Here is a 13,323-nt window from a genome sequence, read left to right as displayed (position 1 = left end):
TCTTTGCAGAGTCTGTAAATTTATAAAAGTCATATTAATCCTATTTAAAAAAACATTAGAATAAAACGTCATATACTGATTGTCTAAAATCTAGTTTGGCTTTGTGCTAAAGTGCATAAGTACATACATTGCAAAAATAAAATTATAGATGCTCATTCTACCTGCAATCTTATACATATACATATATATATGCATCAGAAATAAGTACACTTTTCTTCTGAAGAAGACTTCAGCAGTATATACATATATACAAAAATATTGACTCTAATCCTGCATAAATTTGTAAGTTTCATAATACAGTTATGTAATCCCAGTTATTTATTAGATTCATTGTAAGATGCTCTTCCTGCTAGTTCAAGAAGATAACGGTCAGGATGATCCAACCAATCGCTAGCACTTAATTTAACAATTCTTTGTCTTTCTGCCTCTTTTACTTGCCACTTTTTAATATCCAATTGACGTTCTCTGAAAAATGAATTACTTTTAGTACATTAAATTTCTACTTTATAAAATAAGTTAATATTACCTTAACTTTACATCTCCACATCCCCAAACTTCTAAAGTAGCAATAGGATATGGTGCACCTGCGATACTGACTGAATGGAATGATTCATCAATACTTATATGTGGTGAACGTGGATTACTTCCAAATCGCAAGCCATGAGGATAACCTCTAATTCCTGTATTTAGATACAATACTTTAGGTCCTTTCTCTATAACTCTGTAGGATGGACTTAATTGAATTCCCACTGAATCTTCATCACCCCAATAAAGATGACTTTCACGCCATTCAACTGCTGAGCACATGCAGTACATGAGATATTCACCATCCTTTTCTGGATCAGCAGCTTTTATAAATAACAACGTTGGACCTCTGTAGCCTAGCACATGATGAAGAAAGCGATTAGCGCCAGTTCCATGTTCTGAACTATTATATAATAAAGTCCAGTGTCTAGGACATATATTGCCTGTAGTTCTGGCTATAATGGCGTGCGTAATATCCTTGGGTGTATCATTTGCCTAGATAACAAGGCTATGATGAAACGCCAATAGAATTTTGATGTATTGTTAAAAAAAAACTTAATTTAGAAGTATGCATGCCATGTGTCTTTTTCCAAATTAAACAATTCCTATTGTAGATATATGTGCACATATATATATATTAACATGTGCATACATATAAAAATATATACATGATTGTCTAATCTAAACAAATTGAAATTACCTGAAGATAACATTGTGGTAAAGTAGTTGATAATAACCAAACATAGCTCACAGGCAATAATGTCTGAGGTTGATCAAAACTGTCAGCATGTTCCAATACAGGTGTTGGAATTTCTAAATGTGGTTGTGGCTGTTCTTTTGATAGCAATGCTTTACCATTTCTATAAGCTGTTGTCAATACATGAACTACATAGCAATGTAGACCATGTACAATACGTGAACAATGCTGCCACATCCAATTACTAACATAACTCACAGACAAGCTATCTTTTCCATGAAACTGAAATAACCAGACATTTATCTATGCCTTAGCTTAGATAATAAATAAAAATAACAAGTGGTACATCTTACTAACACATGAAATGACAACAGCATTGACAACACGATGTATATAAATACATGTTGTAGTACCAGTACTATCCATCGCCAGTTGATAACAAGTCATCAATAAAGACCTTAGTAGATCAGGAGATATATCCCCATCTCTTATATTGGAGTATATTGTTACATAATTTTCTAATATAGTTTGGTCACTCATAACGGACAGAAATTTTTCTGATTGTTGTTTGAAAGCGGAAACTGTCAAATGTGATGTACTTGCTCCAGCAGAGTGATGTAAATAAGTAAACAACTTTTCAGCTAATGTAGGATAATTAGGAAATAAGTAATTTTCAAACACAGACATCGTGATTCCATGTACATGTTTTTCTTCATATGTATGATGCGATAAAATCTAGAGAAAAAATTTAAGGTTATGTTTTAAATAACAATTAATAACTTTACAAGATTAATAGAAAAAATATATATAACGAATGTATATATTATTATCATCATTAAATCAAAGCAAAAATTAATAATAAACGTCCTGAAAAATTAAAATAAAAAATATATATATTCGTGTATATATGTATGCATATATATATAAAACAATCATATATATATGATACGATTTTTGTTACTATAATTTTTGTTTATAATAAAACATAAAATAAAAATCTTTTACAATACAAATAAAACAAAAATTTTTAAATCAATCGAATAATTACCTTGGCTAGGTTATCAATTGGGAAAAATTGTGTAGGAGAACTATGTTCGATGTCATTACCAGAGGAACTTCGTGAAACCGTGTTTGTAGTTAGCGCATTGCTATTATTTGTAACTGCATCAGTCTTTTTAGTAGAATTGCTTATATTACGTGCCACGTGATTACCCATTTTTATCGAAGTTTTTAATTTTTTTTTTTTTTTCGTTATTCTTTATCTTTAATACATATCATTCCAACATTGACAAAACTTAGATCTATATCAATCTTGTCCGGTATTGCACGAATTTCACATATGTCTACATTCAACATCACACAATCGACTTTGCTTTCACCGCTTATACGCAAAATCACATACACTTTCGTTGATTGTGAATCAAGCATTAATTTATGTCATGACTTATATACGTATGTACATTCAATGTACAGATATGTACATATACATATACATATATTATTGAACATGTATTTATGTCAAAGCAGAATGAAATATCATAATTCGCAATTGGTACATACTAATTGGATATATAGTAATGAATGTGGCGACATGGTTAACCGTGTCGAAAAGTAGAACTAATTGCCTTCGATACTAGTAGCTTTCTGGAGTTAAATTTGAAAAACACGAATATAAAAAATATTTATTATATTCATAATAAAATAGTAATTTTAATATAACGTAAAATTATGTATACAAGTCACAGGAATCTTATGAAATTAGTCCTTAATCTTTATATTACAACTTACGAAAAAAAAAAAAATATATTTTTATTTTTTATTTTTTAATATTTCTAAAATAATAAAAAAGAAAAAATACTTTTAATTGTTTTCTTAATTCTATTAAATACATCAGCAATGATCCGTACCATTAATGGCGGTTTATTATTTTTGGCTTTTTGGCACTGTGTTTTATGACCTCTATTGTATTCAAATGCTTCTTGCAGTTGGTCCCTGGTAATTCTACTTCATCATCTGTAGTGGAAATATCGCGATTGCAATTATATTTAAAACTGTTCTTTTTTCCTCTATTGGGTGTTTCTATACGATTCATATCGTTTACTCGAATCATCGATTCGTATCGTCTACTCGGTTCTTCATCTTCAATAATGCTAACGCTGCAATCATGATAAACATTATAAAGATTTTCTTTGTACGATACAGATCCCTGAGTAAAAGATATTGTTTCTGGTTTTTTAATATTTTTCTGTTGCTCCAACGCATTATGTCTAACTGCTTTATCATTTCTTTTCTTTCTCTCATCAGACACAGAATTTTTTATATCATTTTCAATATCACTATCGCTAGAACTAGAATAATGTATTGTTCTGTGTTTTTTCTTAATTCTTTTTTGTGATTTGATATGACTTTTTGTCATAGAATCTATTATTCCTTTTCTTTGTTTCTGTTTATCCTGTTTTAATGATGCTCTTTTATTTTCCAACACTTTCTGAAATATGATCTTAGGCATACCCGCATAAATTTCACTTTCAAATTCTTCAGAGTCTCTCTTATTCGATTCTTGTTTATCATTATGCGATTGTTCTTGTAGAATCATATTCGAGATCTCATGCACATTTTCTATGCTGCAGTTATTCTGATCGATTCTTTTTGTAATTGGTGATATATTGTGATATTCTGGCATACAAGATCTCTTTGAGCGAATAACTGTTTCATTACCTTGTAATTGACTGCTATACAATCCAGAATCATTATCATCCCATTTTAGTTTATTTGCGTCATTTGTTGCCACTCTATAAGAAAGAACATCTTCAAGACAATTAAACATTTGTACAATTTTTACAATGTATTCCTTAGGACAATCTTTATGTAACAAATTATTAATAATGATATTGATTTTATCTTCTTGTATAATATCTTTTAATGTATGCTTTTTTTGAATACATTGAGGCTGGTTAATATTTTTATGCTGCTCTTGATTTTCCTTATTTAAAATTTTATTATCGTGAATTATCCTTGTTGTATTAGGAATTTGTACATTTTTTGTACTAGGTACATGATTAGGTACATTATTATCAGTTTTGGTTCTTGAAGTATTATCTGAATTATTATTACATATATTACTGGAAGATTTTTGGTATTTGTTTTTTTCTTCCTTTGTGAATTGTAATGTTAAATTTGTTACTTCGCTATTCAAGTCATCATCGCTATCTGTAATCTTTGTTGGCCAATGAAAACTCAATTTACTGCCTTCAGATATAAATACTTTCCATAATAAATATATATTTTCCCAGTCATCTGGAAAACCATTGTAAAACTTGCCTCTCACATATTCTGGTAATTCTAAAGAAAAACGGAGAAAATTAATATTTTTTAATGATATTGAAAAGTGTATAAGACTTATACAGAAATTTAAGTTCTTACCATTTTCATTATCCACAATATTTCCTTCAAGATAATATATATGTAAGAAAGTAGATTGTACACTTGTAGCTGTCAATCTTCTAAGTATAGGTTTACTGCGTGCAGTTTGTCCGCTATAAAAAATAAATATGAACAAACAGTAATAAATGTTATAATGAATTTAGTCTTATAAATTTACCTTTCCAATGTTCCTTTGATAATCAAATGACCATCTTTGTTTAGCATAACTTTCCAATTAAAAAAGGTTCTACCCGATTTTTCTTTAGGACTAGCTGTTTTGCAAGGATTATAGTTATTATCATTATTACTCATTGAATTTTGTTTTTGCAACTTAGAAAGATTTTTTTCATGTTTGATATTTTTTGGTTGTACATATAAGCCCTTTTCAACTACATGAGGCGAGTTTTCATTAGTCAATAATGAATCTCTTTGGATGATTTTTGAATTTTCCTTAATTTGATGAAGAAATTCCTTAACAGTCAATGAAGAGGCGACATTATTGTTAAAGGAGTTATTTTGACTTGGAGATTGTTGAACATTTGAAGATGCAATTACTGGTTCATATGTAGTATAATTGTTCTTTTTCATTGCTTTTATTTTTGATAAATTTTTGTTAGAAGACACAATTTCATGTTCCGCCTGTGAAAGTTGCGGAGACAAAGCAGTAAAACTCCAATTCTGTGCATCCGTGTCATTCCAGATTGGGTCATCATTTGTTAATTTTCCATTTTTTCTCAGTAAAGAAAGTTTCAAGGAACGCTCTAATCTTTTACAACGTTCGTCTTTTTTAAATTTTGCAAACTTCATCTAAGTAGATAAAAATATACATTTCTTATCAAATATAACACCATAAGTATAATATGACGTAGATATATGTGGAAATAAATTTAAGCAATTAAACCGTTAAAATTTGAAACTCACCTCCATTATAATTTTAATAATATTCACTTTACATTCGATGCACTAAATAGAAATTGTTATATGTTTAGAGAAACGTTTAAAAATCAATATATTTGTTTTAGCTTCTTATTATTTCCCGCGTAATTCTATGTAACTAGTTTATCAACTCTTACAATAAATTGTACGTATTTACTGCGAAGTTAGGCAGCGTCACAAATCTTACATTATGTGTGAAGTGGCGTTAGCAGCTTAAGTACATACAACCAATGAAAAATCTGCTTTAATTATCCAATCAATTTTAAAATAAAATAATGAAATAATTCTTATAAATATGTTTATATATATATACATACAAATCATATTTTTTTTAGATATGATTCGAAATTGAATATTTTGTTATTGTTGTAAATATAACGATAAACGTTAAATGAACAAACTGTTAAATGTGTTATATCTGTTAACTTTGTAATTAATTAGTAATCAATTAAACAGCGAATAATACGATAAATGAAATAATGGTTTATGAAGATCACGTTTTAAATAACATCAGTATATCTCTATATTCATTAATTTACTAATTGTTTGAAACTTACTTTCGATTATTCGCGGTTGAAACGGCCATATTGAATCGAAAAGCGTGCGCATCCATCGTCTTCGTCAGCGCGTGAAATTTGGGGGGTGGGGAGAATTCTTTCCCAAAAGCGTGCATTGCTTGTCATCCGGATTATAATTCGTTGGTAAAGTACGATTTGTATTAACTAATTTATATTATTGATTATTTCAATTAATTTTTTTTTTCTTTTGAAATGACGATAAGACAATTTTAATGAGTGATACGTTTATCAACATATTATTCAATTATTATATGTAAAAACAATTAGAGAATATAATTTAAAGCATTATACATATTTACTTAGATATACGAATTAAAAAGCTTAAAAGAAAATAATATTACCGGGGGTGGCTTTTCACTTGAGTAGGGTGCGCATTTCCAAATAAGGTGTTCTGAAACGACCGATTCGTTCGTGTTAAATGGCGCTACTACGACGTGGACGCCTAATGAATTACAATGTGGTGAACTAGAATAATGGCGGGAGTATTCAAAAGTTCAACCTTTTAACATAGATATAGTTTACATTGTTTATCTATGTATAGTATACAAAAGAAGAAGAAAGAAAAAGAAAAGATGGACGCGTAAATTGCACAGTTTTATACTATTTACTTGGATTCTGACATGAAAACTATATTATTCAGTATATTATCCAATGAATCATAACGGTGACGCATCACCTGCCATACTCGTATGACTGTTACCGTATCAAGTAACTGTTTTTATCATGAAGTTACAGTAATATCATTAAGATTAAAGTAATACTTGAGAAAAATAAAATAATAGTACGTATATATGAAATCTTTAGTATTCATTGAAGTGAAGCAAAATCGCAGTTTTGTGTATGTATACACGCGCACGCATACATTTATACATCACGAATAGATTTCTATTTTATAGAAAAAGGAATAGTATTTAAATATTATAAGTTACTTAGATATACCTTATTATTTTGCTCCGATCTCATTAGATCTACAAACACGATACGATCTGATATTAATTTTTTATTGATTTAACTATATTTCGTTGTAACATTAACATACGTGACTGTACCGTTTCTTATTATGAATCATGATCTTATAAAAGCAACGGAGAGAGTTTATTTCTGTAGTCGCCAATTTCGGTTAGAATGAAATCTATTTTCTGATGCATCAAGCTCTCAATGCAGAAAAAGAGAGAGAGAGAGAAAGAGAGAGAGATAGAGAGAGGATAGAGAGACAAAGACAGAGAGAGGGAGAAAGAGAGACAGTAGTTTCCTCTTATATTTGTAATAATTGGCAACACTGGCATACACTTCATTTGCACATATTAACTCGTAGAGAGACCGGGACACAAAATCACGGTTTGGAAATATTCTTATTTCAGTCGCGCTCGTTTCGACATTAAGGGTGGGGAATCTATTTATAAATTGGGGGATGTTCCATGCGTCGCCCACGCCCGCAGTGCCCACGTAACAATAATTTATTAAAATAATCATAATAACCGGTGTATCAAGATATTGGTGTTTCCTTCTAGGTTAATCTTTGTTGGTTTCATTTTTGTTTGCGTTGAAAGTAGGTGCAGATATGTCTTTTCGTGTTGTACGCAGCAGCAAGTTCCGCCACGTGTACGGAACGTCTTTAAAACGGGAACAATGCTATGACAATATTAGAGTTTCAAAATCCTCATGGGATTCTACGTTCTGCGCCGTGAATCCTAAATTTTTGGCCATCATCGTTGAATCCGCGGGCGGTGGTGCTTTCATAGTCTTACCCCATAACAAGGTAATTATCAAAAGGTTTTCATTTCTTATTTATAAATATCTTTTATGAGTATATTATAGTGACTTTTTTTATGAAGATCCTATATAGAATATTTTATAGAATTCTTCTTTAAACTTACATGCATGATTATGACAGCCGTAGTTCTGGTAGCCTCTACTAGTTCTATAGATCATTGAATAATTGTCATAGGTAGGAAGAATATCAGCAGACTATCCTTTAGTGGGTGGACACAAGGGTCCTGTATTAGATATCGCATGGTGCCCTCATAATGATAATGTCATAGCTTCTGGATCTGAAGATTGCGTTGTTAAAATATGGCAAATACCAGATGGTGGTATTTCCAGGACATTGACTGAATCTGTGGTAGACCTACAATTGCATCAACGAAGGGTCGGACTTGTGCTATGGCATCCAACAGCATTAAACGTATTACTCACTGCTGGATCAGACAATCTTGTTTTAATTTGGAATGTTGGAACCGGCGAATGTTTAGTAAGAATAGACTCTCATCCTGATGTTATTTATTCTGCCTGTTGGAACTGGGATGGATCCAGATTGGTAACTACATGTAAGGACAAAAGGATTCGTATCTTAGATCCAAGAACAGGAAAAGTTTTAGAAGATGCTATTGCCCATGAAGGAAGCAAGGCAACACGTGCAATATTTCTAAGGTATGCAAATACATTGTACTTTTCTTCTTACTATTTATTTTAATTATTAAAAATGATCTATTTGTGAGTAACATTATTTTTATTTATCTTGTTTGAAAAGTTGTTAATTTAATATAGTTACAATCACAGCAATATGAATTTCATAAATGTATTCTTATGACTAGCTTTTTCTCATTATTAGGTTTTCTTTTATATTTAATAACATTGAAATAAAAAATTAAAATTTTAATGAATAAATAAGGATCTTACAAGATATTTTTGTAATATTAAAAAGAAAAAAGGCAGATTTATAATATTTGATATATATGATTTTATTTTATATAAAATTTATTTGCTTTAAGATATCATATTAAAATAGATAATAAACGTATACATTAACTATAGTTAAAATTCAAGCATGCATAACTATAGTAATTAGAACCGTACTTCATATATAAAGGCATGTCTTTAATATCTGGTACTTTACAAGCATTAAAAAGTATAAAATATAGCTGCCTTTAATTGTCATAATACAGCATTATAATGCTTCAATGTGTCTACAAATGAAGAACTCTATGTGCCTGTAAGATGCTTTCTATATTACAAGAATGACAGTAGTTAGTCTTAAACGCGCCTATGTAACAATAATACACTACATGCTTTGCAAATATCTATTATTTAATCACAACATTGGTGCAGATTGCACATAAAAATTTGCATACAAGGTGATGGTGCACAAATGCACACAGAGTGGTGAACATTTTTATATTTATGGGAACACAATAATAAAATATTAAATATATTAAATAATAAATTATAAAACATTTATTTCAGTGAATGTTCTTCACGCATAGAATAGACATGCACAGTATCTTTAATTCTTTGGAATTTATTTACATAGAATTACTTATTTTTTTAGATTTAGTAAAATAAGACAGTGTTAATGAGCAAGTGAATTTAACATTATATATATATATATATATATATATATATATATATATATATATATATATTTTCTTTATATCAATTGTAAATATGAACTTACCAACTTTTATTAAAATGTCATTAAAATATTGCTTCAATGAATATGTAAAAAATATTATATGCAATAGCAACATATATTTGTGAATGATAGGATAGTTCATATGTATTACTATTATTATTTTATGCATATAAATTAATGGTTTATGTAGGGTACTACATACTACAGCCTTTTTAACATATAGCCAAGTAAATTTTTTTTTATCGATCATCGAACTATATACATCCGCCTTTTTACATTATAATTATATCATGTTAATTGCTCTTTTATTTAGGACTTAAATATTTTAACAAAATTGATTGAAGAAAAAAACAAAACATTAAATTCTAAACTGAATACTTTTCTTTCTTTTATTAGTAAAAAGGGATATATTTTAATTGCTTCAAACAATCAGCCTAATTTAGTCAAATTGCTTGCTACATTGGTTTATTGTGATCCTTTTTATGTATTTCTGGATTATTCTTTGGTTATGAGAAAAATCTGCAACAGCTTTCTAAATGAGGCATTTGTCTGCACAATAGAATTATTTTCATTGCTTTTTATCACTTGGTCTTTCCAATTTGTGTAGTGCAAGATTCACATAATTTTAATGGAAAACTTCAAGGTTGAAATTTCATCATGAGGAGGACACCACCTTAGTAAATGCAAATATCAAGACGTCTGCTCTATAGTGTCCAGTTAAAAATTACAGTAAGTATTGTACATTAACTTATTCATCTGAAGTATCATGCTGAAAATGTAAAGTATCATTGTCTCAGTATAGAATATGATTCTCTATATTTATATATTTAACTATCATATTTTATTTATATTTTTGGAAATAAGAAGAATCATTTGCTGCTCACAAATTAGAAAGGGAAGTATGTTAGATCTATATTGTATACATATCACAGAAACATTTTGCATTCTTAGAAGATAGATGATTGACCAAATTAATTTACAGTAAATGTCAAAAATGTGTCAAGAATAATTTTTCATTTTCATTTCACTAAAATAAAATGTCAAATTTCATTTAATACTATAGCAACATGATACACTTTGTGAAGACTACTAATGCTGGCTACTGAAATATTCAATTAATACATGTACTGTTAAAGTTTTAGTATATCTTCATTATTCAAACCTATGGAAGCAATATAATCACATTTTTAACAAGTTAAGTTTGTACATGGGTACAGACTAGTAAAGCAATAATTCCTCCGATGAAAGCACTTATGAACAGTTGCAAAGTCTCTGTTTATGTTGTAACAAGGTGGATGTTAATAAGTATTGATGATTAATATAGGTACAGAAGATATAATGTATTGCCTCTGATAATACAATAAAATAAAACTAAAACAAATATACAGTATGTACCTTAATCAGGCACGCGGCCAACTTGATTATCTATCTTCCATGTACATTACACATTATACACAAATAAAACATGGATTACCCTTTATATCACATCTTTTACAGTAGGGATATCGGTTTTATGTATGATATCCCATATTATACATATCTATTGAGGAAGATTTCTATAAAAAAAGCATAAATTAATTTTCCTTTGCTAAAATATCTTAATAAAGATAAATATCTTTATTGCAATATTTCCTACCAATTGATTCAATTTTGCATTGTTTTAGTTTAAAATATATATGGCTTTCAAAAACAAAGGAAAATTGATTTACCTTTTCTCATGAAATCATACCTCTGTGTATATATATATACATATATAAATATGTACACACGTTTTAATGGAATTGCACCAAATCATGTTATTATCAAAGAAGATATGTTAATTATCTTCAATAATCGTGTGACTTATATTTACACATATTGTATAAAGGAGTGAGAGAAAATGCTAAGTTCACCACTCAAACCTACCAAATTAAACAAAAATTGGAGTAGTAATTATCTAATAATATATTAATGGCATATAAATTTAATTATCTAATAGTGCTTGTAACATTACTAATCCAGTGCCTATAATTGGACAAGTTAACATTTTCTATCAATATTTAATAATGTTTATTCTGTTTCAGGGGAGGTTTGGTCTTCACAACTGGGTTCAGTAAAATGTCTGAAAGGCAATATTCATTACGAGCCCCAGACATGTTAGGTGAACCTATAGTTATGGTAGAATTAGATACCAGCAATGGAGTTATGTTTCCTTTGTATGATCCTGATACAAATTTGGTATATCTATGTGGCAAGGGTGATTCTGTTATTCGATACTTTGAAATTACACCCGAACCTCCGTTTGTTCATTATATCAATACTTTTCAAACTCCTGACCCTCAACGAGGGATAGGAATGATGCCAAAACGAGGTTGTGATGTTAATAGCTGTGAAATCAGTAGATTTTATCGACTAAATAATTCGGGTTTTTGTCAAGTCATTTCAATGACTGTTCCTAGAAAGGTAAACACTATGTTGTTATAGATAGTAATGTTGCATTTTTGTTGTCATTGTTTCTTTTTTATATCATAATATCTTGTAGTCTGAGCTTTTTCAAGAAGATTTGTATCCTGATACTCCTGGAGATACAGCTGCAATAACTGCAGAAGAATGGGAAAGCGGCGTTGATGCTGATCCCATACTGATATCTCTTAGAGATGGCTATCAACCATCTTCATCTAAAAATGAACTTAAAGTACATAAGAAGACAAATATACTAGATAAAGGGGCAAAAGTTGCATCTAACCCTGCACAAAATACTGCACAAGTATCGCCTGGCATTTTTGTAAGTCTTCAGATTTTTTTTCTTTTTTTCTTTTTTCCTTTTTTTTTGTAGTTTTAATCTGTAAATGATATTTTTCTATTTCAAAAATATACATGTATTGTAATAAATAGTATTTTTCTTTTTATAGGAAGAAATGTTAAAAGAATTCACAGAAGAGATAAGAAAGTTAAAAGCTGTGATTGTAAAACATGAAGGAAGGATACGAGTATTGGAATCGGCTGTGGCTCTTCAAATGAAGGAAGAAGAGAGAAATGAAAAGACATCTTCTCCTGCTGACAGAGAGTTGCTAGCTTCTGACGAAGTGTAATTTCTGAGTCATATTTTTAGCTGACAAAAATAAAATAATTAATCGTGTAACAAAGTAATTATATATTTTGATATAACAATTTGTGTAAATAGTAGGTTTCAGCGATGTGAGGCATGTTTTGATTCTTGCAATGATCTTTGCTATTTATTGTACATCATTCATCATACATCTACATTTGTACTATCTTTACATCTCTTTATTGTGTTAAAAGTTAACTAATATGGTGTTAGCTACTGTTAGTATTAAGACATCCCATGATTTTATATATACTATAGTATTTCACTATGTATATGAAACTTTATAACAGTCATTGTTGAAAAGAAGAGTGCCTAATTTGTACAGATATTTTGCTGTAAAATAACAAAAGTAAAAATATTCTATTTAAGTAAGTGCTACCCCGTTCCTGTACCTTATTAAAGATAAAATTTATTTGAATTGAAGATATTCAAAAAGAGAAAATATTGGGTTGACAACTAAGTGATTGCGGATTTTGTCGTTTCCTTCTTATTTGAAATCCGGCAATCACTTAGTTGCCAACCCAATATATACGCGAATAATCGTAAATAATAGAAAATAAAAAAAAAAGGAATATTTTTTAAATATCTTTATACCATATATAGTCATCATAAAATTCAAATAAACTTTAATCTGTAAGAGATTTATGATTCGTCGATTTATTTT

At 29.2% G+C, this 13,323-nt stretch overlaps 3 protein-coding genes across 11 annotated transcripts; 1 reads left to right on the top strand and 2 right to left on the bottom strand.

Annotated features, from left to right (window-relative positions):
- Nucleotides 1–58: 58 nt before the first annotated feature.
- Nucleotides 59–2,621, bottom strand: LOC118441574 (uncharacterized). The gene is made up of 5 exons (XM_035866172.2): nucleotides 2,271–2,621; nucleotides 1,580–1,957; nucleotides 1,226–1,504; nucleotides 527–1,020; nucleotides 59–465 (listed from the first exon to the last, which is right to left on the bottom strand). Exons 1-5 carry the CDS (start codon nucleotides 2,436–2,438, stop codon nucleotides 315–317), a joined length of 1,470 nt encoding a protein of 489 aa, XP_035722065.1. The 5' UTR covers nucleotides 2,439–2,621; the 3' UTR covers nucleotides 59–314.
- Nucleotides 2,622–2,724: 103 nt separating this feature from the next.
- LOC118441569 (uncharacterized) lies at nucleotides 2,725–5,820 on the bottom strand. Of its 2 annotated transcripts, XM_085657176.1 has the most exons (5): nucleotides 5,567–5,820; nucleotides 4,824–5,452; nucleotides 4,646–4,758; nucleotides 3,130–4,564; nucleotides 2,725–2,866 (listed from the first exon to the last, which is right to left on the bottom strand). In XM_085657176.1, the coding sequence occupies exons 1-4, from the start codon at nucleotides 5,570–5,572 to the stop codon at nucleotides 3,132–3,134; spliced, it is 2,181 nt and encodes a 726-aa protein (XP_085513302.1). In that variant the 5' UTR covers nucleotides 5,573–5,820; the 3' UTR covers nucleotides 2,725–2,866; nucleotides 3,130–3,131. The 2 variants fall into 2 exon arrangements, with proteins under 2 accessions (XP_085513302.1, XP_035722034.2); XM_035866141.2 differs by lacking the exon at nucleotides 2,725–2,866 and having other exon boundaries at nucleotides 3,065–4,564.
- A 349-nt stretch (nucleotides 5,821–6,169) lies between these two features.
- On the top strand, nucleotides 6,170–12,995 carry coro (protein coronin). 8 transcript variants are annotated; one of them, XM_035866162.2, is made up of 6 exons: nucleotides 6,170–6,282; nucleotides 7,713–7,918; nucleotides 8,108–8,589; nucleotides 11,635–12,013; nucleotides 12,093–12,335; nucleotides 12,463–12,995. In XM_035866162.2, the coding sequence occupies exons 2-6, from the start codon at nucleotides 7,721–7,723 to the stop codon at nucleotides 12,640–12,642; spliced, it is 1,482 nt and encodes a 493-aa protein (XP_035722055.1). In that variant the 5' UTR covers nucleotides 6,170–6,282; nucleotides 7,713–7,720; the 3' UTR covers nucleotides 12,643–12,995. The 8 variants fall into 8 exon arrangements, with proteins under 8 accessions (XP_035722055.1, XP_035722057.1, XP_035722059.1 ...); XM_035866164.2 differs by having other exon boundaries at nucleotides 6,184–6,282; nucleotides 7,710–7,918; XM_035866166.2 differs by having other exon boundaries at nucleotides 6,250–6,287.
- Nucleotides 12,996–13,323: the final 328 nt, after the last annotated feature.

The sequence above is a fragment of the Vespa mandarinia genome, chromosome 5 (genome assembly GCF_050613455.1).
Source record: "Vespa mandarinia isolate Hongniang chromosome 5, ASM5061345v1, whole genome shotgun sequence".
NCBI lineage: Eukaryota > Metazoa > Arthropoda > Insecta > Hymenoptera > Vespidae > Vespa > Vespa mandarinia.
The sequence above is the reverse complement of the archived record's forward strand: the minus strand, read 5'-3'. Positions and strand labels throughout refer to the sequence as shown.